Consider the following 25321-nt stretch of genomic DNA (forward strand, 5'->3'; position numbering starts at 1 on the left):
GACACAGGAAGAAGAATGCCATCTACAAGCCAAAGAGAGAGACCTCAGAAGAAACCAACCTGCCAACATCTTGATCTTGGACTTCTGGCTATCAGGATTGTGAGAAGATAAACCTCTGCTATTTAAGCCACCGGTTCTGTGCTACACAGTTATCTCAGTCCTCGCAAACTGAAACATACAGGTACGTTCTCCTGAAGACCAGCAGGACACCTCAGTACTCCTGCTGTAAAAGACATCTTTCTCACATTGCACACTGTGTTCATTTCTGGGTCCCCTGTCTCATGCTGGTCATGTGGCAGATGACCGAGGCATCAAAGAGAAGGCTGCTTTCAGAGACACATTCATGGTAGCACTGGGGGCATCTGTTGCACATGACAAGAAAGCCATTTTGTAAGTGGACCGCATTGTTAGTGCCAGGTTCAGCAGCTCTGTAACAAGCAAGACTGGCAGAAAAAAATCTACTTGATTCACAAAATAATTATTGCAAACCAGGTACAAAGCCACAGGCTCAGAATTGGAAGGACTGGAGGAAGCAGAAATGAGTACATATAAGGGTATAGGGAAACTATTTCAAAATAGGGGAAAAGAGAGGAAAAGACACCTAAGGAAAGTGTTATTACATAATGGGAAATGAGAAGAAGCCTTCTGTATTGGCTGATACAATTATACAAGATATCGCTGGGAAGGCAGCATAGCTCTGAGTCAGAAAGATGAGACGAAGGAGGTACATGGACAGGATGGTTAGGTTGGAGGGTCTGCCTTAAAGGATCCAGTGGGTTTTAAATCCTGAGTGACAGCAGAGCAGGTGTTGAGAGCATAAGATGCAGGTGGAATCCTGTCTCTTCCCTTTACATGAAGTTTTCCAGTGTCCTTTGAAGTTAGCAAATTCTTTGTTCTGGAGACCTCCTTGCACAACAGTACCCACTACCCTGCTAGGGCAATCAAGCATGTCTTCAGACATGTCCAAATGCCCCTGGGTAAAAAAGTCACTCATTTGAGAACCACTGATTTACACTGTAGCTTTGAACCAACTACTTGGTTTCTTCCGGCTTTGAACTTCAGTTTCCAGGACTGTACAAGAGGGCAGCAAATTTATATATGTAACACACACACACACACACACACACACACAAACACACAGGTACATACAGCTGATGAAGCCTGAAAAGTGAGTTTGTCTTGGCTCATTCTCTTAAACAGTGGACTTCTTTTTAAATAAATCGAAAGCTAGATCCTCACACATGAAATGAACAAAAGCAGAGCTGCTCCTGATGAATCAGGGTGGTGAACCCTCACCACTAACTTCCTGCTGTCCTGCAATGTCCTCATAGAAACCCTGGAGTCACCACCACAAACAACTCCCAGCAGCAAACCTGAAATTCCCTGGGAGACCCAGATCTGCATCCTGGCTCCCTTCTTGTGTGTGCCTGAGAGGCAGTGAGCCTTAACTCTGTGAAGGCATGCGCCCTGTCCTTCTCTCTATTCCCCGCATCCATCTGAATACCTGGTCCATCCAGGGCAGGGCTGGGCCTAGGAGAGGCAAGTGGGGCAGCTAGGCTCTTAAGGAGGCATGTGCTCTTAGGTGAGGACCCCCTCAGGGACCTGGCCACTGAGGCCTCCTTAAATGATTAGCTATAGGTGTCCCATTTATCTCATTTCACTCCAGAGTCTGATGAAAACTCCTCAATAAATAAGTTGACTGACTAATCAGTTAACCCAACACTTTTACCATTAAGATGGGAATGTTAAAATCTACATTGTCACATAATTTTAAAATTAAATAGATACTACTTTTGAAGCCACCAGAATAAGGTCACATAGCTGTTAGGGCTGGTGTTACTTCTCTTCCTCAGTCCGATGAATCAGAAAGGAGCCGAAGGCTAGAAGTTCATGGTGCAATTTCTTTTAGCAGCCCTGGGGGACTGGTTCTAGGACTGCCATGGATATCAAAATCAATGGACGCTCAAATGCCTTATACAAAAGGCAGTGATATTTGCACATAATCTATGCATATCTTCCTGCATTCTTTCAATCATTTCAGGTTACTTATAATTCATAATACAATGTAAATGCTATGTAAATCGTTGTGGTACTGTATTGTTTAGGGAATAATGACAAGAACAGAAGTTTCAACATGTTCAGTACAGATGCAATTTTTTCCCCAAATATTTCGATTCAGGATTAGTAGAATTGGTGAATGCAGAACGTGTTGATTTGGAGAGTCAACTGTATGTTCAGGAACCCATGCGAAATCCAGTATGGCCAGAGCCAGGGGTGAGAAGCCAGAGGCATTGCTGATCTGAAACACAGGAGACCTTGCTAACCACCCCAGATGCACCATCTGCATTGCATTTCCCTCTGCAATAAGCAGACGTGATCTCAGAAACACCAGGCGCCCGATGGGTGCCTGTGGAACCGAGGTGGGGCAGCACATACCTCTCTCTAGGCAGCTGGTGGTTGGGGTTGTGGCGGCAGCGTACACTGAGGCCAAAGAGCTTGCGGGCAGTGCGCTGGATCTTTTGCCTCTGAGCCTCTGTGGTGCTCTGCAGGAGCTTGTAGCGGTTCTGCAGGTCCCAGTCATTGCCCCAGTGCTGGTGGATGCTACCGATGGTCAGAAAGTGGTTGCTGGGGAGACGCTTCATAAATGACTTAAACTCATCTAGCAGGAGACAAAGGTCAAGAGAGAAGGGCTAAGCATGACCACACCCATCAGAAGCCTCTAACAAAGCCTTGCCTCTTAATGCAGAAGGTTTGCAAATGAAACCAACTTGTCCAAGGCCCATGCAGCACTGCACAAGCCCGCTTTCCTGTGAGGCAGGCAAAAGCCACTGTGCTTTTTAATGACATGCAACCTCATGTTGCATCCTTGTTTAAGACAGGCTTTCCCAGACTTCTGCATTGGAATGCCAACTTTAGGAAAATATTCACATCTCATTTGCACGTATACTCAACATTATCTTTGAATCAAATCACCACAGTTAAAAAATTAAAAATTAAAATTTAATTTAAAAATTAAAAATTGAAGCAAAACTTTTTTATGCAATTCAACATTGAAAATCACTATTGCAAGCCTTCAGTAGAATGGTAGCTATAAAAATAAACTTGAAGAAAACAATATGAATAGATTCTAGTCAGATACTGTTGCCTGCTAAGTGATCAAAACCTTATGCCTTTTTTCATTTTAAAATATAGAAAATTAGCATGTGTTAGAGAGGTGTTAAAGGCATATTAGCACGAAATGGAAAATTTTTCTTTGATGTAATATGAAGGTTTGACAGACCTGAAATGGATGATCCTCCCCATTCAGACGCACAAGAATTATGTGAAGTTGAATCTATCATCTCACATTTTGAAAACCCCAGCTTTAGGGATGGTGACAACAGGTGATGGTGCATGCCTATGATCCTGGTGGCTCAGGAGGCTGAGCCAGGAGGATCACAAGTTCAAAGTCAGCCTCAGCAACTTCGTGAGACACTGTCTCAAAATAAAAAATACAGGGCTGGGGCTGTAGCTCAGTGGTAGAGCACTAGTCTAGCATGAGGTACTGGATTCAATCCTCAGCACCACATAAAAATAAATTAAATAAAGGTATTGTGTCCATCTACTACTAAAAATATTTTAAAATAAAAAAAATTAAAAATTTAAAAATAAATATAAAAGGGATGGGGATGTGGTTCAGTGGTTAAGTGCCCCTGGGTTCAATCTCCAGTACAGAGAGAGAGAGAGAGAGAGAGAGAGAGAGAGAGAGAGAGAGAGAGAGAAAGGGAGAGAGTGGGAAGAATGGCACAGGTAGAAATATGGTGACAAACTCTTGGGACTCTTGCGTCCTTTTGGTGAAGGTTTCCATCTCGGTTTGTGATGTTGAGTTTCAGAAATCATCATGGGCTACAATTTGACACACTTTTAGAAATGATGTAGTTTGGTTCTCCATCGGGGATTGGAAAACTGAAGCCCATGGTGGGCCATGATTTTCTGGATATAATCCAGCTGATGAGCCACAAGAGCCAGGTTCAAAACCTGAGATCCGCTTGCTAGTCTAACACTTCCCTCCACACCAGCCCCACCATCCACCTCCAAATACTGGGAAAATTAAAGACTTAAAGAACTGATCATTTTTCAGGAGAAAAGGCCAGTTCTTGGATTAAAATATGTATATATATATAATCTTTATAAGGTGGGGCCTAGTGGGAGGCAGTTAGGCGTTTAGAGATATTTCTTTTCTTTTACTTTCCACCATCATAAAATGAAGAGGCCTCATGTACCAGACATTTCCACCATGATGTACTTGGTCCCAAAACAATAGGCCAAGTGGTGATGGCTAGAAGTCTCTAAATCCATAAGTCAAATATAAACCTTTTCTCCTTTAAGTTGATTATCTCAGGTATATTGTCACAGTAATGGAAACCTGAATAACATTACAAGAGAACTCAGAGGTCTGCACTGATTGACTTGTTTAATGAGCTGCCTGGAGGTAGGAGGCCACCCCTAATGACCCATGCTCTCTCTGCCAGCCTCACTTCCGTGGAAGACACATAGCTCATTGTATAGAGAGTTCTGTTAACCTCAAAGGGGTAACAGCCCTTTCAGTGAACTCAAATTAAGATTTGATAGGAAAACAGAATTTAAAAGTTTCATGTTTTAAGTTTCTTGACTAAAAGGAGAAGAGATTCTCCTCAAAAGACAGAAGTACAGACCTTATTTTCTAGAAAATAGGTCCTGTTGGCTACCCTCCAAATTACCAGAGGCTGAGACATTAGGGTGAGAGCTGAAAATGAGCAGAAGGAACACATTCCAGCACAAGTCAAAGACCCAAGTATGAGTGGATGAATCTATCTTACTGGTCAAAACCATTTCGAATGGATATAATTACAGGGCATCTAGAGGAAACGTGTGCCTTATGGAGAGAAAGTGCAACATAAATCATCTCCTTATCCTGCAGCATCTAAACTTTCTGGTTCCTCACCCACCCACTCAAAGTGGTTTCTGTTCCTTGGGAATTAAAGTTCCTGACTGCTAGAGAATACATCCTACATTCCCCTCTGCTTTTTAGCAATCAGTAAAATTTCTTTGCAAAAGCATTTTATCAAATGCTTTTTTCATTTGAGACCAAATAATCATCATAATACGTTTTCATCATGAACCTCTTTCATGGATTCCCCGGATTTTAAATAGACTCATGGGCGCAGGTTCATGGACCTCCACAGCTCCAGTCGAGCTGCCCGACCCTGTGAAAGCAGAATTCCTGATTACTCCTGCGCTCCCAGTGCCGGACGGGGGCTCCACGTTCACAGAAACCAGTCATTTTCAAATGCTGCTCCATGAAGCTCTGCTTTTATCTGTGGTACACAGTGGCTCCAAGGTAAGATTTTGTTTGATCAAAGGGCTTTTTGGGCTAAAGACTTTCATAAATTCAAATATTAAAAATACAAACATGTCCTTTCATTTATCAGATGAGGGAACTAAGGCCTGGGGGGTAAAGCAGAATTAATAAGTTGCAAAAGCTGCTGTGAGCACTGGATTTGGAATCAGGGATTCCATTACCAAGGCTGTCAGTTACTAACTGTGTAACCTTGGGGAAGATTTGAGTCTTCGTGTCCTCTCTGCTCTGTAAGATGGAAATACCACCACTTGCTTTCACGCAGCTGTTTTTAACAGATTTAAGGTTTGTGATGTTAGAAGAATTAATGCCCTATACACAGGTCCATTCATTTAATAAATGTTTGAGCACTATTATATGCTATCTCCTTGGCATCTCTTCCTGGAAATGCCGTGGACTCTCAAGCTTATCATGACTAAAATTGAGCATGTTGTCTTGTCTCCAAACCTTCTAGCTCAGTGAGGGGTACCACTATCTGGCAACTTAACTAACAGGCATATCTAAACAAGGCTTCTCAACATTGTCTCAGTGCCTTTTCTCTTCAACTATCATATCCAATACTACATCAAACCCTGCTACTCTTCCCTTCTAACTATCTGCATCTCTGAACATTTCTGTCTTATGTTGATACCACCTCCTACTCCACATCACAGGTCACCTTGTACATCCCCCTCTGCCTACTTGCTCCTTTGGATCCTGAACTACAGTCAGATGCTTAGACTTCTTCTCTTCTTCAACGTGGCCTTTCCTAGTTGTACTGGTCACATGAACTCCCCACTCAATGTGGTTTGCTGACAGCAGCTTCTCCTCTATGCATGGACACTTGAAATGTCATGACCACTTGTATGTTTGCAACGTTAATGCCTGACTTTCGGATAAAACTCAAAGTTTCACAAAGGCAGAGTCAACTTTAGACCTTAGCCCTTTTTATGACCTTGGGTGACCTGATGTTCCTCCACTATGACTCATTTTTCTGAACCATAAAAATCAGGAAATAACTAAATTACTAGAAAAGTGACTGACAGTCTTGACAATCTGCGATGCTTTGAATATATGTGTGTGTGTGTGTATGCATATGTAGATACACACTGCACATACATATACTTACATACATACATATGCATGTTTATTTATACACACACATGCACACAGACCAAGAATCGATATGTCTGGATTTGACTCTCCATTCTCCAGAGGTTTCATAAGTGATCTTACTCTGTCTTCTGAGGACAACAGAGACAGTATATCATGGGACCACAAACTGGACTGTGCTATTCATTATTTCATCCAGTGGAGATTTATCGAGTTTCTACTACATGTCAGCTGCTATACCTGGCTCTGGACCCTCTTAAGTGACAGTCAGGGTCACTGAGTTTTCCCTCACAGTGATCCGAATTCCCATTAGCTGAGGCCCCTCTCGCAGGCTTTGCTAAGGGCCACTCACGCTGTAGGCTGACTGAGGCTCTGTACCTGAATTCTCGAGGTCCTTATATGCTTCGGCCCATGACTTGGCCATATTGGCCAGTGTGTATTCCAGGATCTGAATGTCAGTGACGGGGCAGTTGCACTGAGGGAACTCCTCGGCACACTGGCATCGACACTGGCTGCTCTGGCACACATACTCCCCTTCGCCATTGCACATGATGTAGCTCAAGGCCGACTGGACAAACTTCTCTTGCAGATACTGAGGGAAGATTATCTGAAGACCTGTTTGAGAACAGCAAGAAGGGGAAACAGAAAGGTTAAAAAAGGTGTTTCATTAACAGTTTCCAAAGGTGATACACAGGAATCTAAAGCCGCTAGATTTCTCCCTGTGTATTGAAACCAGACTATGTCTGGGCCTATGGAGGTCCAGACAGGGCATCGCCAGCCAGGCCTCCAGTTACTTTACTTCTACTTCAACTTCTCAGGTCATGACCTTGGTCATCTCTGAAATAACTCTATTCCATTATATTAGTACTGAGACTACAGCAGATCTGATACGTACCTTTTTTCCATTTGAGGAGAAAATCTTTATTGAAAGCAGAATACTATTGTTTATTTTTCTTTATTTCCTTCATTTATTTTCTTTCCCTTTCTTAAAATATTTATGAACCCTATTTATGAAGAACAAGACTTGAGCTGGGCACCGTCTATGGAGATTAAAAAAGAAAAAAAAAAAAAAAACACAATCTTTGCCCTAGAGGAGTTTCCAATATAATCAGCAGAGCTAGACAGTGGATGCACATCACCACAACAGCTCTGTAGACCTATAGCAGAGACAGCCATGGGAAGCACGGGGCAGCAGAAGACTGCAGGTAACATGGCTTGGGTGGCAGGGACACCTGTGCAGGGGACACAATTTGGGCTGGTTGAAAACAAGTAAGAGAGTGCCATGTTAGAAGAACAGGAAAGACATTCCAAACAGTGAAACAGAAAGAGCAAAAACATAACAGATGCGTCTGGAGCTCGGGATGAAGGAGGTGAGCTTGAAGGGAAGCAGGTAGATGGCTGTGGGAAAACAGGTTGTAGAGAGGTCAGAGTGCAAAGGGCTTTAGAATAAACTGAGGATGTGGGTTTCCTCTTGTGGGTCGTGGTACATGATGATAGACTTCAAGAGTGAGGGTGATGCAAGGAGGACGAAAATATTTAATAAGCTTATGGATCATAAAACTAAAATACCAGTAGGAAGGACATGGTCTCTTCTTTGCTCTGAAACTGAAGATACAGAGGACCTCCAAGTAGTTAGTCCACGGTTTTAGAATGCGCACTCTTGACTGCATGGCATGATCTTTACACTGTATTTGAATAATCAAAGTCTTAATCCTGAGAGCCAGTGATGGAGAAGGATCTAAGTGGGCATGGCCAGCACTCTGCTACCTTGAAATGTCAGTACACCACACTTTATTCCTTATGTGGCCCCAACGGAAGGACGACTCTGGAGTGGCTCAACTCATTAAGGCACCTTCACCTGGGATGGCTCTCTCCAGCTCATCTGAAGCTGCTAACAGCTTTAGCCTCCAATACATATGTGTGTAACGGTATCCAGCTTGAAGGAAAGAATCATATTCTTATTTGGATTGCTCTGTTTTATCATTCATGCTTCAGAGATATCCCCTAATCCTACTCATCAGGGACTTGCTGAATACAAATGGCACACACTCTGCCTTGCTAGTACACACACACACACGCGCGTTTCTAGAGTTTGTCTTTCCCTCTTGTTCCTTCAAATTATGTGTGTGTGTGTGTGTGTGTAGTTATATGTGATGAAAATATATATAAATATATATATATAAAATAATAATCCCCATCACTTGAACCAGTCCTGGTATAGCAGGTAAAATGACCATGTCAGCAGGGCATGGTGATAAAGAGGAGTGTGTGTCCAGCATGCCTCAAGGCGGGAAGCCACAGTAGTAGTTAAGAGCTGATCATCACACCTGTCCTGTCCCTCTTACTACAAAAGTCCTCTCAGACAAATTATTCAGCCTCTAAGGCCCCAATTCCTTTCATGTTCAGATAGAGAACACTGTAATACCAACATCAGAGGAGTGTTACAAAGACTTAAAGAAAGATCACTACAAATTTTCTGGAACATTCCTGGGTACGCAAACAATACGTTATCTCTTTCCTAATTTGCTGTGATGAAGAAGATGACAATGATTTGATGATTATGTCACGACTATGATTAAATTTTTGAGGGTCCAACAGAACCTTCAGGATAAATGGAAGAACAATAGCTGCAGGTATTTAATTGGAAAAGGAGCATTTTCAGAAACTGGTCTTTAGTGGTTGAGAGAGCCATCCCAGGGAGGAGGGTTCAGAATTCTGTGCCTGTTGAACCAGAGGGCTGCCCGGGAAGGTACATACGCATCTCCAAGGAAGTTTCTAATGGACAGAACTATACAGCTGCACGACAGTCTGCTGCAAAGCTGGTAAGCTCCATACTCATGAGGAAGGGGTCCGTGCGAGATTGATTGCTTGGAAAGACCATTGCACAGGGGTATGATACCGAAGTCAGAAGGTCAGGCAGAACAAATCAAATTGTAAAGTCCCTTCTAAACTTGAGTCTACAGTTCTTCCAGAGTATGCATTATTGAGTCATTTTATCTGTATCACCATTTTCTCTTCCAAAGCACAATTTATTTTTAGCTGATTCCAATCCCCCGTAGGCAACTGGGTCTATGGATTGGGGTTAAGTTTCTGTTGCTTAGAGGAACTCTACAGACTATATTCTCAGTCCCATTTTTCTAGCTTGCTCATCATTTTCTTTCTCCCTTTTGTAGGGGATAAAATATTCTATTCTTGGTCCCAGCCCAAAAGGAATGTGGGGAGAACATTTTTAGAAAATTGCGTCAAATCATTTCTCCATTTGGCAAGGATACAAAAGGCAGTCTTACCTACCCCACTTAATGCAACTGAAAACAGATGAAGTTTGGGGTTGGGGGTTTTCTGGGAGCAGCTGAAACACAAAACTGGCTGCTCTTTAAAAATGGAAACTCAGAACATGCCGAGTTGTCTCTGAGGCAGAATCTCCTGGGCAATTTCAAAAGAGAATAATGAAGACATAGCAATTAAAAAGCACTTTTCTGCAAAATGTCATTACTGTTTAAAGTTACATAACCATTTCTACGGCAGCGGAGGTTCACACAGCAGTCACAGCCAGAGTCGTCTCCCGATGACCTGTGTCCAACAAAGAGGCCCATTGCTGACCTCCTAGATTGGCACCCGAATCCTGCCGGCTTCAATGGGAGTCATAAATAATTTGGAGGGGGATTTGGCCTGTGGAACCAGTGTTGAAAGATATACAGCTGCCGGCTGGGGTGGAATATTCTGTCCCCATGGTTCCCAAAGACACACACATACACAGGGAAAGGAAAACTGAGAAAATTAGAGAGAGAAAGGCCGCCATTATTGCCAAGCATATAAATTTACTTCACAAAACTCAGGAAGGCAATGGTTGAGAGCTGCATTTGAACACCAGCTCACCCACACAGAACATATGGAATATTTTCCCTCCAATCTCGTTAACTTTTTAAAAGATGTTGTTATACTTTAAAGCTGAATGCATCCCTCTTTCCCCTAAGCCGTCTTCCCTCCTTTTCCTGACTCTCGCTCCATCCCCCTTGGTCCTTGCCCCCATCCCACCTTCAATACATACATCTTGCAACATGCTCTGTGTTTTGTAGACAGTCCTTGCGTGCCGAGATCGTATTTCTCTCTCTCTCTCTCTCTCTGTCACAGGATGGGCCACCTCTATGTCCTTGCCTGCCTCCTTTGTATCGCCGAACAGTCTCTTCTTTACTCACAACACACTAGGCACTCTGCCATTTTCTCGGTCCTTCCAATGTGTCTGCATTGTTCCTCTTAGAGTCTTGGCTCTTGCTCTTCCCAGTACCCGGAATACCCTTTCCACATATTTCTGCATGGTGTCCTTGTGGTAAAGTACAGACTTTCCCAGAGTACCCAAATTGAAATGTCTGTTTTCTTTAAAAGAATTAAATGCTGGCTTATGTTATTTTATAAGTTTGTTGTTTTTTCCATCTCCTCCATTAAAGAATGAATTTGGGAAGGAAAGGGACTGTCTATCCAGTACAGATCCCAGAGTGTAAATGAGGCAAAGCCCTCATTAGACTTTGGGACTGGTAGAATTGAAAATTAGGTGACCTGTCTAAAACTCCCGTAAGTAAAGGAACAGGAGAACAGAATGACAACTCAAATTCAGAAAATCAGACTGAACTTTTTTTATGTATTTTTAAATTTTTTTTGCTTTGGTACTAGGGATTAAAGTTAGGGGTGACCAGCCTCTGAACCATATTCCAAGCCCTCTTTGTTTTTTTTTTTGTTTGTTTGTTTTGTTTTTGTTTTTGTTTTTTTTTTGTTTGTTTTTTGAATTTGAGACATAGTTTAGCTAAGTTGCTAAGACTGGCCTTGAACTTGGGATCCTCCTGTCTCAGCCTCCTGAGTTCTAAAACAATCGAAGTTCCTTCCACCTCTCCAAGGGGAAACAGGTTCTAAGATGAACTCCTGGCTCAATATTCCATGGCAACTCCAGCACACAGCAACCTGGCAATGCCTTAGGCTCTCTGAAACTCAGGATTTGCTTGCTTATAATTTTGAAATACCAACCTCTGGACTTACTAATGAGGGGAGAAAATACATAAACAACACTTAAACCACAAGCTTCCTGCTATGGACTGGAAGTTTCTGGCCCTCAATCAATTCATGTGTGGAAACCCTGCCCTCCAAGGAGGTCCCTTAAGAGGTAGGGTTGCAATTAGGGGAGGATGAACTCACAAAAGAGGGGATTCCACCCTGGGATTAGGACCCTTACAAGAAGAGACCATGGAGTTGATTCTTGTCTATTAAGCAAAGCCCAAGTAAGCACACAGTGAGAAGGCGGCTGACTACAAGCCATGAAGCTGAGCCTACCAGTCACCATTCCTGCTACCCCGTGACATCAGCCTCTTTGTCCCCCAGAAGTGTGACAAATAAAGATCTGCAAGCTGCAGTGTTTGTTACACCAGCCCGAGCATGCTAAGACATAATTAGATGTGCCATACCACATCAGATCATGATCCATTCCAGGAACCAAACTGGAGCACTTCTTGGAAAACCTTCTTAATGATAAATAGTCTTTAGGGGATAGATAGTCCCCTGGAAGAATAATCTAGAAAGTGGACAAAGCAGGGGAAAGGACTCAACAACAGAACGCCTTCCAGTTGAGAACTGACCCGGTCATTGCCTTCCTTTCTGATTAAGATTCATCTCTGTCAGGCGCAGGGCACACCTGTAATCCCAGTGGCTGAGGCAGAGGGGTGCGGGGCTGCAAGATGGAGAGTTCAAAGCCAGCCTCAGCACCTTGGTGAGGCCCTACGCAATTTACTGAGCCCCTGTCTCAAAATAAAAAAATAAAAAGGGCTGGGATGTCTTAGCTTCCTCCTCCTTCCTTCAAAATCGTGCATGGGGAATTGGAGGAGACAGAGGGGAGGTGTAGTGCATTTCACACGTGCTTCCTGTCTTCTCACTGAACAGAGGGGCTATTCGCAGATTCAAAACCAAAGCATACAATTTGAGAACAAGAGAAAAAGGGTGAATAATCCCTCACGAGAGCATTGTGCCGGGCACATAATAGGTGTTTGATCAATATATTTCATAGAACGAGTAAGTCACTGATTTATTATGAAGACGGAAGAAAATGAGCTTGGAGATGTCATGACGGGATGCCAGTTGAGTTTTGAAACATGAGCACAATCCAAATAGATAAAGGAGGACAGCTCCAGGTGCCACAGAGCAAGGCACGCCTTGAACAAACACAGCTCCGGGCGTGGACACTTGCGATTCATGGAGGTCCTGTTCCAGCCAAAGACCATCATGGATTGCTTCTGACCAGCTTTGTTTTGTTTTATTCCTAATCCCAGTCACCCAATCCAGTGATATTTTTATGGATTTTCTCTTTTCTGACCTATTTCATCAGACATTAAGTTCATGATCTCTTACAGTACCAAAAGGAAGAGGGAGAAAATACAGGTTCTATTCTGGCTGAGGGTAAACATTTTCCCCACCCTGCTCTTGCCTCAGAACGTGGCCCCCTGTAGATATCTCTGAGCCCTGGAGGCGTCCCAGCTGTTGGCTCACACCTGTTCAGTTCTGCCTGTCAAATTCTGTCCATTTCTGGAACATACAAGGTGGGGAGAACAACAAGGACTGCACCTTTTGCAAAAGGTAGTCCTGATCCCCTTCCTTGTGGAAGCTCAGGGATTGCAGACTGGCAGATAAAGGACTTTATGGCTCACACAGCCAAGCTGAACTCCAGTGTAATGAAGGCATGCAGGTCAATTACCCATCTGTTTGTGTTTCTATTGCTGTGAATTACAGTATCCATCGCTGACAGCTCATTGGAGTGGAATGAAAATAAGACAATAATTCACCGGGTGAAACTGTGCAGAAAGGGCGAAAAGGCTATGATCTCATTCAGAAGTTCAGCCCTGTCTCTGTGATGGGTCATTTACACTCTGGGAAATGAAGAAAGGCAGCTACCTGGGGGAGAAAAGGGTGAGTTCTGGCTCTCTCCATGCAGGAATTAGGAAATGCCCCCTCCTGGTGAGGGTAATATGTTGAATTTGCAACTATCATCATCTGTTCTGCAGGATCTTAAGAGCAGACTTGGAATCCATAGGTGAAAAATATAGGTAGATAGAACTCAGGACAATAAAGTAAAAGTCTTTTCAGATATCTGAAGTGATGAAGAATGAAACGAGTTGTGTTGGTAGTAGAGAACTCCTAGTCATTGGACATGTACAAGCAGAGTTTCAAGGTGACATGGAAGGACACTTTACCTAATGCCAAGATCAAATGGCACTGGTGGACTGGATTATCTTTAACTCATGTTGAGTGACCCCCCCCCCCACAGACACAGTGCCATCTCTTCAAGATAACATGCCCCCAAATTCTGAACTCTGACATATCTATACTACACACTCCAGAGAAGGAAATGTGAGTGTTTCATTTACAAAATGAAACTCAGTAAACAACTTCATCAATTTCTTTTTTGCATGAGACCACAACGTACCAGGTAGAGACCATCAAGGAGCAGAATCATCACAGACTGTGACCACCATGCAGCATAAGCAAGAAAGAAGCATTTACCTTTGCATACCCCTGAGGTTCGGGAACTGTCTGTCAGCAGAACATAATCAAGCCTATACTGACAGATACAGGAGCTGGTTAACTATGGTAAATGGGCCAAACTGATCTGCAGCTCATTTGTGTAAGTAAATTTTACTGGAACAGGGTCATGCACGTGGAAAAGTTGAATAGTTGCAATAGGGACCATGTGGCCCACAAAACCTAAAATAGTTACCATCTGCCTCTTTAAAGAAAGTTTGCCAACCTCTGTACTAGATGGTCATTACAAGTCATTCCAACTTTTATTTTTCCATGATTTTACTCTGAGCTGTTTTTCCTTCATCTATTAAGCAAAGATTGATTTGGCATGTAATATGTCCCAGGTACTGTTCTAGGCTCAGAAGAAAGGGCAAGACACTAGAAACACAGTCCTTGCTCTTGTGGATTTTACTCTGAGAAAGAAAGACGACAATGAATAAATAAAAACAGAGAAGGGTTTATATTGACAAAAGGGATTGAGAGCAGGCAGACTTCTAAATGACAATTTCAACTATGAAAAAGATAATACAGTCTAAACTATGAAATCCTCAGGGATAAGAAGGCCAACATATATTTTTTATTCAATTTCATCAGGAAGATACTCTTGAAACTTTAAGAAGAGGTTGATTCAATTTAAATATAAGCTGCTTCACAGAATTCATGATAAAACCAAACTTGATTCCTATAGGAACTGGTTCTGTCTGATCCCTGGCTGAATTGATGTCTCCAAATTCCACCCACCCAGGTCCCCTCTTCTACCTCCTGCTGTAGCCCTGCTCTCCCCTGTTCAGATCATGCCTCTGGCTCTGACCAACAATATGACCTTGGAGAAGCTAAGGGGCTTAACTTCTTTTTTTTCCCCAAACCTCTTTATTATTAAAGTATAATTAACATACAATACACTGCAGATTTTTGAGTGTACACTTTGATACATTTTGGAATAGATATAACCTATGAGATCATTATTACAGTCAGGATAATGAGCATCTCTATCACCCCCAGTTTTCCTCATTCCCCTTTGAATGTCTTTCTCTGCTCTCCCCATTCTTGTGTGGGCTTGCTCTTCCCTCTTCCCCAGGGACCCACTGTTCTGTTTTCTGTCCCTGTGCATCACAGAAATTCATACAATGATGAAACTCAGAAGAGTAAATTTGACTATCTATAAATTGTGCATCCGTGAACTTACTTATAAAATCAAATCAATAACACACAAGAAGTTATAGTATATGCGTTAAACTGATGCCAATTCCTGTTCTTGTCCTGGTTTCTACTGCTTCCTCTAGAGACCATGGGACACCTCAGGTAGCTCTCCTACAGGTAACAAAAACACCTTGGGCTTATCTCAGCTTCTTATAGAAACACTACTGCATCTGATTATATGTGCTTATGTTCATGCTCCCCTAGTCTGCCAGCCTCATCCATTTTTCTGTCATCTAGCATATTAGTAGGTACCCAGAAATGTGTTGAAATGAAGGGGAGTCTTTTAGAGACACCTGTGTTTCCAGTCTATGCTTAGCATGCCTCCCCTCTAGGCCTCTCTTCCTAAGCAGAACCTGGATCTCCATTCTCAATATCATAACCTGAGACCTGGAGCTATTTTGACTCCACCTCAGTAGTCACAGACGAGTACTCAGAAAGATCTGAGGAATAAATACACAGATCCAAAAACAGCCTTAGAACAGTACAAAAAGACTTGACCACTAATTTCAGCACATATTTTGCTTGGGATCCATTCTTAAAGGTTATGATTCTTGAGGATTACTGTAGTGTATATGTCTCTGCAACATACAAGGCACAGTGCTAGATCAGAGGAGTGTGCAAAACTAAGAGCTCTCTCTTCAGCATCAACTAATATCATTCTTCCACCCACCGCTATATTTAGTTAAGTGCTATACTAGATCCTGAAAGCATGGTGTCTGACCTCAAGAGGTTTTAGTTACATGATATGAGAAGATTCATTAATGTACAATGATGGTACAATATAAACATAAGACTGACTTGCACAAGTTCCTGTAGGACTGAGAAAGAAAAGGCCCTACTTTTGTAAGGGAAGAGATCAGAAAAGTTATTTTGGACAGCATGAACCTGAGAGGTAAGGTAGAGTACAGCATTTTCCAAGTTGTATGCCTTCCTTGGAATCATAGATCTGCAAATGTCCCCGGGCTCAAACACATTCAGGAAACTCTGGACATTTAATTCCCCTCTTGAGACTCATAATACCCATTAGCAGAGTTAAGGCACTGAGAAGTCCTGCAATAAATAAATGTGGTTTATGTTATTTAATCCAGTGTCTTAGTATTAGGGAGCTATCTCTAAATTATTCTGTGGTAATAAGTAACCTCAAAATCCCAGGGGCTTATGACCACAAAGGTTTATATCTTGCTCATGTTTAATGTTGACTATGCTTTGGCTCTGCTCCAGATGCATTTTTCTTTAATTTAGGATTTACGCTGAAAGAGTAACCTTATCAGGAATGTGCTGTTCTCATGGTAGACTGAAGGGAACAAAAGCCAAGCCAGGCGATGTTTCCTGAAGTACCTGCTCAGATGTGGAGTACCACGTACTCTCACATTTCATTGGCCAAAGCAGATCACGGCCATTATCGACTGGAGGGGCAGCAGAATCCCCACACAGCCCAGCACTGCCAATCACATGACAGCACACTGGAGCACAGATAATCCTCTCAGAGGAAGAGAAAATAATGCAAATCTACGGCAAAATACAGCAAACTTTTTTGCATAACTCAATGACCAAATGATCCAGCAATTTAACTCCTACATAGGTATCCAAAATAACTCTAGAAAGATATTAGAACAAAAACATGTACATGAGTATTCATAATGGCTCTACTCATAAGAGTTAAGAGGTGGAGATAACCTGGATGTTATGAGCAGATGGTGGATAAACAAAATGTGGTGTATCTATACAATGGAATAGTAACTTAGCCAGAAAAAGGAATGGGCTGCTACTAGTGCATGCTACCGTACAGACGGACCTTGAACATTTTAAGTGAAAGGAGTCAGGCACAAAAATATATCATTCTATTTATTTGAAATATCTGGAATAGGAAAATCCATAGAGAAGAAAGCCACGGCCAGAGGCTGAAGGGAGGGGGGTGGTAGGAAATTAATACTTAAAAGCTACAGAATTTATGCTTGGGAAATGAAAAGTTTCTGAAATAGTGATGATACTTGCACAACTTGGTGAACATACTTAATGCCACTGAGCTGTACATCTTAAAATGGCTAAAATGTTAGATTTTACATTGTATATATCTTAGTACCATAAAATTTAGATTTGAAGCAAATTGATTGGACAGTTGAAACTAATTCAAATCAGTGAAAGCCTATTGAACATCTACTCTAATGTACAAAAGAGACGTGAACAACAAACACATCAAAAAGCATGTGGCTTCTACTCTCAGGGTTCTCAGTTACGATACAGTGGCAGTGGGGTCCATTGTGCGCATGAGACAAGGCAGAATGTATTAGAATATAATAAAGGCACATCAAAAGTGCTGTGTTTGCAGTGCAAACAGGAAGTTTAATTCTAAGGTGAACTATAAGGAGGACTATAAGGATTGACTCAATCATTTTTAAAATGAACAGCTACCATATTTATATGCTGTCAATAAACTAATTATCTGGGGTGACTTATTCAAGTTTTGGCTACCCGAAGCCTGATTTCTGCACAATCAATGATATCGACAAGGAATCCAAAAGGACAAGTTTATAAGTAGACTGAACGACCACATCGATCATTTATCTGTCAGGATTTACATCCTGCAAACTTGGCCTCTAGTTTATTAGTAAGGAACAGCCACACTAGACCCCATGCTGATGTTAACTCCTGGAGATGTCTTCTCTCTGCATCAGCTCACACCCAACTATGAGCCCTTGCTCTGAATTTCTATATCCTTCCTGCCCAAGTCTGAGTTGGAGCTCCCTCTAGACTCCAGGTTTCTCCAGGTCAGAGGCACACTTTTTAGGGTAGTCTACTCCTGAACTGTCCTAAGACTGAGTGATCATCTATTCTAGGAATATTTAGAACTTTGCTGGCTATAGATCCTTTTAAGAAAATGAGAAATGGAAATCAGTCCCATCTACACATACACAGTTGGCAAGTGATTTAAAAAAAAAGAAGAAGAAGAATCGCAGACTCTCTGAAGTAAATCAGAATTGTGGTGCTCTAACACTATTATTACCAGTATACCCCAGATTGAGAATCAGTGTGGAAAAAAAGTTTCAGAGCACTGGATTCAAATTCCTCCTCTGGCACCTTCAAGACAATTTTTAAAATTTTTGTTTATTTATTGTACACAAATGGGGTAAAAGTTTTCATTTCTCTGGTTGTACACAAAATAGAGTCAGTACATAGCTCAGTTGGTAGATTGCTTGCCTTTCATGCACAAGGTTCTGGGTTCAATCCTCAGCACCACAAAAAAGACAATTCTCTAACTTCTGTAAGCCTTTGTCCTAAAAATATGAAAAATGGGCTGTGTTGAGGTTTATATGAGATGTTGATCTAAGGAAACGAGCCCTCCATCTGGTGCATGATAATTACCTATAATAGCTATGTTGATTATGTCAGTTCCCTTGGTTTTTAGGTATATGTTTTCCAATTAAATGTTGAACAATGCCTAGGAGGTAGAGGTGTTCTTCCCAATTTGCAGACTAAAACATCTAGGGAAGTTCAGAGATTTAACTAACTAGTCCAAAGACTTATCACTATCAACTCTTCATTATGGTTTTCCGCATTCTATTTTATCTTTGATTGACATCTTCAGTATCCTTCTCGAAGAACCCCTCTTCTCCTTGGACTCACCACAGAACAGGGTGCTCCCAGGTACATAAAAGAAAACCAGCATTTGGGCGCAGCCATCCCAGTGGTAATCAGCAATCCCATTTGTCAATGAAGGGACAGCTTTCTTATTGAACAAGCCTCTTAGAGCCACAGGAAACACTGGATACTCACCAGTGTCTCCCAGGCCACTGTTAATTGGACAAAAGGAGTCTTGGTCAGGAGCCCTTGCCTGACCCTGGGCTAGAAAGGAAGATTGGAATTCTGTCATCATGAGGGGCCTCAAATGCCAAGCTTCTTTATACAAAGAAATGGCTCTTAAAATCCAGGGACCTGGCAAGGCTCAGTCCTAGTTACCCATGCTTTAGAAAGATTAATCCAAAAGTATGAATTAATGTACATTGAATATCAGCCCACCCACCAAGAAAAATATTGATCACTTGGTTGAGTCATAAAGAAACAATAATCAAACTCAGGTTTATCTTTTAAATGGCAACTTTTAAATGGTTTGCATTTTATGTATATGTATTTAGTTTTAATCTTCTGGACTGTGATTTTCCACCTTAACCAGCCCTGTGATTGTTCTCAGCATTTGGTGTACCATAAATAACTCTAAGATCTTGTGGATTGATTTATCTAGTTCTTACTAGGTAAGGTACATTGCACTTATGCATTTAACATATATTTAATGAGCACTTTATATCAGCAAAGCACATATGCCATGGAGGATATAAAGATAAAGAAAATGTTTTGCAAATACCATGTTGATTGAGGTGATACAAAGAATGCCCAACTTTTTATATCTTTAATCAGAACCAGGTTTGTTGGATATTCTTACAAGCACCATACTCACAATGGTCCTATGATGTAGGTTAGAATAGAGCCTCAGAGGCTGCATTAACTCATCTGAGATCACTCAGTGTGCAAAGGTACATCTGGTACTTGGCCAGAAGTCTTTCTAAGTCCAGGGCTTTTTCTTGAAACCACTCTTCTACATTGGATCTCTTTCATAAGGAAGAAAGTGATGAAGGTCAGAGAAGCAAAAGAAGCCAAGTGGCTTCTCTGAAGAAGTGGCATTTGGAGGAATCAATTGTATGACCCCCGCCTGGATGATGTAGTATCCAGTGCAACAGAAAAAGCACCTTTTAAGAATGTGATTCTCACAAGACAGCCCAACGCTCAGCATAACATAGGTCCTTAGGAAATGGTCATCAGGTTGAACTGGATTTAGTGCAATGTGGGATAGGAAGTGGAAAAAGGTTAGAGAAAACAGAGCTCCTTGTGGATTCTGCTCTTTCCATTCATTCATTCATTCTTTCTTTCATTTCTTAAATCATTTAACGAATATTTTTGAGTAGTGTCTATAAACCAGGCTCTATGTCTTGTGCTAGGAAAAGAGATAGTGCTTACCCACTGGGGATTTCTGTTCCAATGGGGATGTCAGCTTAGTAATAGGATTTATATACTATTGTGTTTATCCTAGGGAAGAAGATGGACAGGGCAACTAACAGCCTGGAGAGGGAAGACAGAGTAGTTTTCCTGGGAGATGTGGGAAGTTAGGGACTGGAGAGAGAACATGTGAAGTTAAAGAACAAAACAAAATTAAAATTAAAAGGCAATGTCTGTAGGAAAATGTAAGACATTTCATAGGCCTAGAATGCAGATGTGGATATCTGATAGCAGAGTAAGAAAATCCAAGATAGGCAAGAGTTAGATTGTGAAGAGCCTGGTGCTATCTAAGACTAAACTTTACACCAAAAATTTTGACAGAGGCTGTGGTTTGCATTATGGAGGGAAGTGACAGTATTTGATTTGGCTCTAAGAAGACCACACTGCTGCTGTGATGTGGTGGGTCAGCACCAGTGAGATAAGAATCTAGAGGGCTCGTTTAGTAACTAATGCAATAATCCAGGGACAGGAGAGAGGAAGACCTGAGGAGCTGAACTAAGGCAGGTGTAGAGAAGGATGATTCTGATGAGTAAACATTTGTGATAATCATTGAAAGATGGACCAAACTTGATGAAAGAGAATAGGCATGTTGTTTAAGACATGAAGACGTTTGGATGCATAAGTGGTCAGAGATGGAGCTGAGTCTGGAAGAAAGTGACATTTCAAGAAGAAAAACAGAAAAATGAAAAGTGAGAGTCAAAGAGGAGAAGAAAGAGTGAAGGGAGAAGAAAGGGGAGGAGGGATAACTTGAGAACAAGATAGAAAATGGACCACCTGAGTGGGAAGATGAAAGAGAAGCTCTCAGAACCACAGTTAGTCTCAGGTGACCTTGTATGGAGGTTGAGGCAGAGGGAGCGTTGCCTCAAGTTAGCCATCTTGGATCCCACCTCCTCTCACTGCCTTCGCCTCACATCTTCTAACAATCTTCACCCTCCTCCCATCCATCTTTCTCTTTCAGAAATAAAATGAGCTAAATACCTCATTCCTTCTTCACTGAGGAAAATATAGCATATGCCATTGAATCTAAGTTGCCATTCATGGTAAAACATACCATTGCTTTATATACACTAAGAAAATAATACCTTGCCAATTAAACTATGACACACCATCAATCGTAAAAGGCATTCTAATTTCAGAGATATTAAAATCTGAAAAATCATGCAACTTTAAATCTATGACAAGTAATCAAGAAGTTCAACAGAATGCCTCCATTTATCACGTCTATGACTTGCACCCACTCTGATCCCATCTTTCCTCCCGTACTTCTCCTCACAATGGCTGGGCACTCCTACCGAAGGTGGATGATTCTGGTTATACACAAGACCCAAGACCCAAGAGATTTACTCCTGAATGCTCACCTTTGATCCTAAAAATCAGCGCCTCTTGCTTACAGCAATAATATTTTCCTCTCAACAGAATAATTCCCATAGTCATGCACAAGTTTTATTGTTTCTACGTTTAAAAAGAAGGCAAAAAAAAAAAAAAAAACACTTGACATCACATCAACTTGTGCTATTGTGCCATTACCCATAATACTCCTCTGAAGAATTTGCTCTTGAACTCATTCTACTTAGAATCTCACCTTCATAATTACACTGAAACATTTCTTGTCGAGGTCACCCATGACTTCATGTTGCTCAATCCAGTACTCCTTTCTCAGTCCTCATCTTAATTATCCTATTAGTAGTATTTGATACAACTGACTACTATCTGTTTTATTCTATTTTTGTTTTGTTTTGTTTGCTTGTTTTTGTTTTGCAGTACTGATATGAAACACAGGGCCTAGTTCACACGAGACAAGTGCTCTACCACTAAACAACATCCTTAGCCCGCTATCTGTTTTGGAAAATACTCCTTAATTGATGTCCAGAACACTATACTCTCTTGGCACTCTACCATCTCCCAGGCACTCCTGAGGTTCTTTTCTTGTTCTTTGGAATCCCATAATCCCGACATTTCTATAGTTAATTCTTTGAGCCTCTAATAACCCTAACACTTTCCCAAGGTATTCTTGTCCAAGGATCCATCATTAAGATGTATTTCTATGCTAATTGCATTCCCAGGCCTCTCCTCTGACCTTCCAAATTTTCCCACTCCACATCTACATTTGGCTATTTCATAGACTTCTCAACTTGAAGTTCTAACCCAATTTCTCATAACTCATCACAACTGGCCACTCACATAGTCTTGTCACGTGAATGAGTGGCAATGCCATCATTGCAATTGCTTAGGCAAACCTTGAGGCCACCCTTGACTCTCTCATTCTCTCACAAGCATTTTCTAGTCCATTGGCAAATAATGTCAGCATGTCTTAAAAATATATCCATAAATTCCAGCACTTCCCACCATCTCCATTTTCTCTCACCTTGATAAACATATTAGTTCCCTAACTGGGGTCCTTGTCAAGTTCCTGTCCTGAGTGATCTTTTCTACAAAATAGCCACAGTGATCACTTAAAATGTAACTCAGTTCAAGTTACTCCTCTGCCCAAATTTTCAATGGCTTCTCATTTCATCTGGAGTAAAACCTAATCTAAATTCGTTTCCATGGTCTACAAATTTCTACATGACCAGCTCCCAAACTATCTCTCTGACTGTAAAGAAAATATATTTCTTTCCTTACTTGTTTATTATCTGCTCCCCCAACACCCACACTAAATATAAGCTCCAAAATAACTGAGTTAGCTTATTCACTTCTGTCTCTCCAGTTCTTAAAGTGATATTTGATATATAGTTGATACCCATTAAAATTGCTAAATAAATGGGTAAACATATGAAAGAATAAATCTCTATATCATCCATAGATTTCAGCAAAATATTCTCTCTGCATCTCTTTCCACATCAATGAGCTACTGAGGCAGAGCTCTGCTCTCTGTATACTTCACCAGATGGATACTAGATTAAATTACATGACAATGTCGGTAAAACACACAATGGGCTTCTTGGAGAGAGAAGTATAAAAATAAGAAGTTATCATTATGCCATTAGTGTTATTACTACTAGTTCGATTGTTGCTGCTATGACTACTAATAGCCTCTGCTCATTTCTATGGTTCTTTCGTTCTCATTTCTAATCTTTTCCAGGACACTCTTCTTTCTTTCTTTCTTTCTTTCTTTCTTTTTTTTTTTTTTTTTTTGCTATTTCACTCTACTGTTGCTGTGTTTTAATGAACATTTAGTGAATCACCAAAAGCTGAAGGTCATTAGTGTACTGTTCCTCTCATCCTCAATCCTCCAAAATAAATCTTGGCAGAATCTCTCCTGCCAGTCTCATTCAAAGGAGTAGAGAAACAGAAAGCAACTCCATTTCAAGAAGGAGGAGCTTTGAAGTCAAATGGCTGAGTTAAAATTCCAGCTCACTCACTGATTTAGTAGCCTCTCTGAGCCCCCGTTTCCTCACCTGCAAAATGGGGATGTTAATTATGCTGTGCTCATAGGAATCATGTGATCATTAAAAATGTAATAAATTAACTATCTAATAAAATAAACATGCTATAAACAAATAAATTAAATATAAATAGGAAAACATAAACCTAAATAAGAATAAATTGCTACGGTCACTGGTCCATATGAAAGCACTGCATAAATATCATTCATTGTTACTTCTGCCTCCTCTGGTCTCAGTCCATGTGGCCTGTCCTCTCCTGAGCTAGACTACCTCTTATTCTCCAATGCCTCACTTTGTATCCATGTTTTCTCTTTGCAGAAGAAGTCAAGATAGTATACATCATTCAGTAAAAGTTAGATGTACACTACATATACAAAAATGCATATATATATAATATACATCATGTGTGTACATAGCTTTATAAATTTTCACAAAGCAAATATACCCATGTGCTTCTACCCAGATTAAGAAACAGAACATTACCAATAGCCCTAGAAACCTCTCTTCCCTTGTTATTTTTTGGAGGTGCAATGGCCCCCAAAGGATAATCTGGTGGTGCTACTGGGGGTGCTAGCATCTATAAGTTCTGAGAGCTAGTTGAAGGGAATGAGTTCTTGGGGTGTGCCCTTAACCACAGCATGCACCTGGCTCCTTTCTCTTTGTTGGTCTCTGTCTGTCTGTCTCTCTTCTTTCCTACTGCCATAAGGTGAGCAGCTCTTTACCACAATACACTCTGACTCACCACAGGCCCATAACAATGGAGTCAACTGCTCATGGACTGGGAAACACCTGAAACTCAGCCAAAATAAACCTTTCTTCTCTACATTGATTTTCTCAAGTATTTTGTACTCCCCTCAATTAACTGCCTCATTTCTCTACCAAAACATTAACTCTTTCTGGACTGACTTCTAAAACAATTATTTGATTTTACCATTTTTTCACTTGTATGACCTGAACAGAATTATACAACATGTACTCTTCTTGTGTCTGGCTTCTCTCACTTATGGTGTTACAGTGGTGAGATGCTTCTATATTGTTGCAATAAATGTTTATTCCTTCTCATTTCTGTGTGACAACATGATAAGGTATCCATTTTCTTATTGATGGACAGATGTCAATAAGAAAACAGTAAATTTCTGGCTTGGTCCATTTTGAATAAAATTTCCATGAACATTTGTGGTTTCTGGTGAACTTGGGCACATTTCTGTTGGCAGATCTCTAGGAGCTGGAATTACTGGGTCATAAGGCAAGAAAATGTGTAGTTTTTAGTGCATAATATCAAGGATTTTCCATAATGGTTATAACTAACTCATGCTCTCATAAGCATGTGTGTAAGTTCCCTCTGCTTCACATTGTCCCTCTTTGATATCATCAGTCATTTGTACTTGCCACACTCATACCTATTCTATGATATTAGATTATGGTATTAATTTGCATTTTTCTGAAGACTAGGAATGTTGAGTGTCTTTTGAAATATTTACTTGTCCTTTGCATATCCTTCTTTGTGAAGTACCTGTTCATGTCTTTTGTCCATTTTCTTTTCTGACTGCCATTTTTCCCACTGATCTTTGGAGTTCTTTACATAGTCTGCAGAAGTGTTCCTTGTCAGATACATGGATGATAGATATTTTCTTCTGTTATATAATTTGCATTTTCATTCTAT

At 41.1% G+C, this 25321-nt stretch overlaps 1 protein-coding gene across 1 annotated transcript in view; it reads right to left on the reverse strand.

Moving 5' to 3' along the window:
• The window catches only part of BRINP1 (BMP/retinoic acid inducible neural specific 1), a 169935-nt gene that overhangs the window by 22753 nt on the left and 121861 nt on the right, over positions 1 to 25321 (reverse strand). Inside the window, exons 6-7 of the mRNA XM_079113410.1 lie at positions 6848 to 7084; positions 2437 to 2659 (exon numbers count right to left, since the gene is read on the reverse strand). Of these exons, the coding sequence (XP_078969536.1) occupies positions 2437 to 2659; positions 6848 to 7084 (460 nt within the window). The remainder of the gene's footprint in view (positions 1 to 2436; positions 2660 to 6847; positions 7085 to 25321) is intronic.

The sequence above is a fragment of the Sciurus vulgaris genome (genome assembly GCF_902686455.1).
Source record: "Sciurus vulgaris genome assembly, chromosome: 15".
NCBI classification, from domain to species: domain Eukaryota; kingdom Metazoa; phylum Chordata; class Mammalia; order Rodentia; family Sciuridae; genus Sciurus; species Sciurus vulgaris.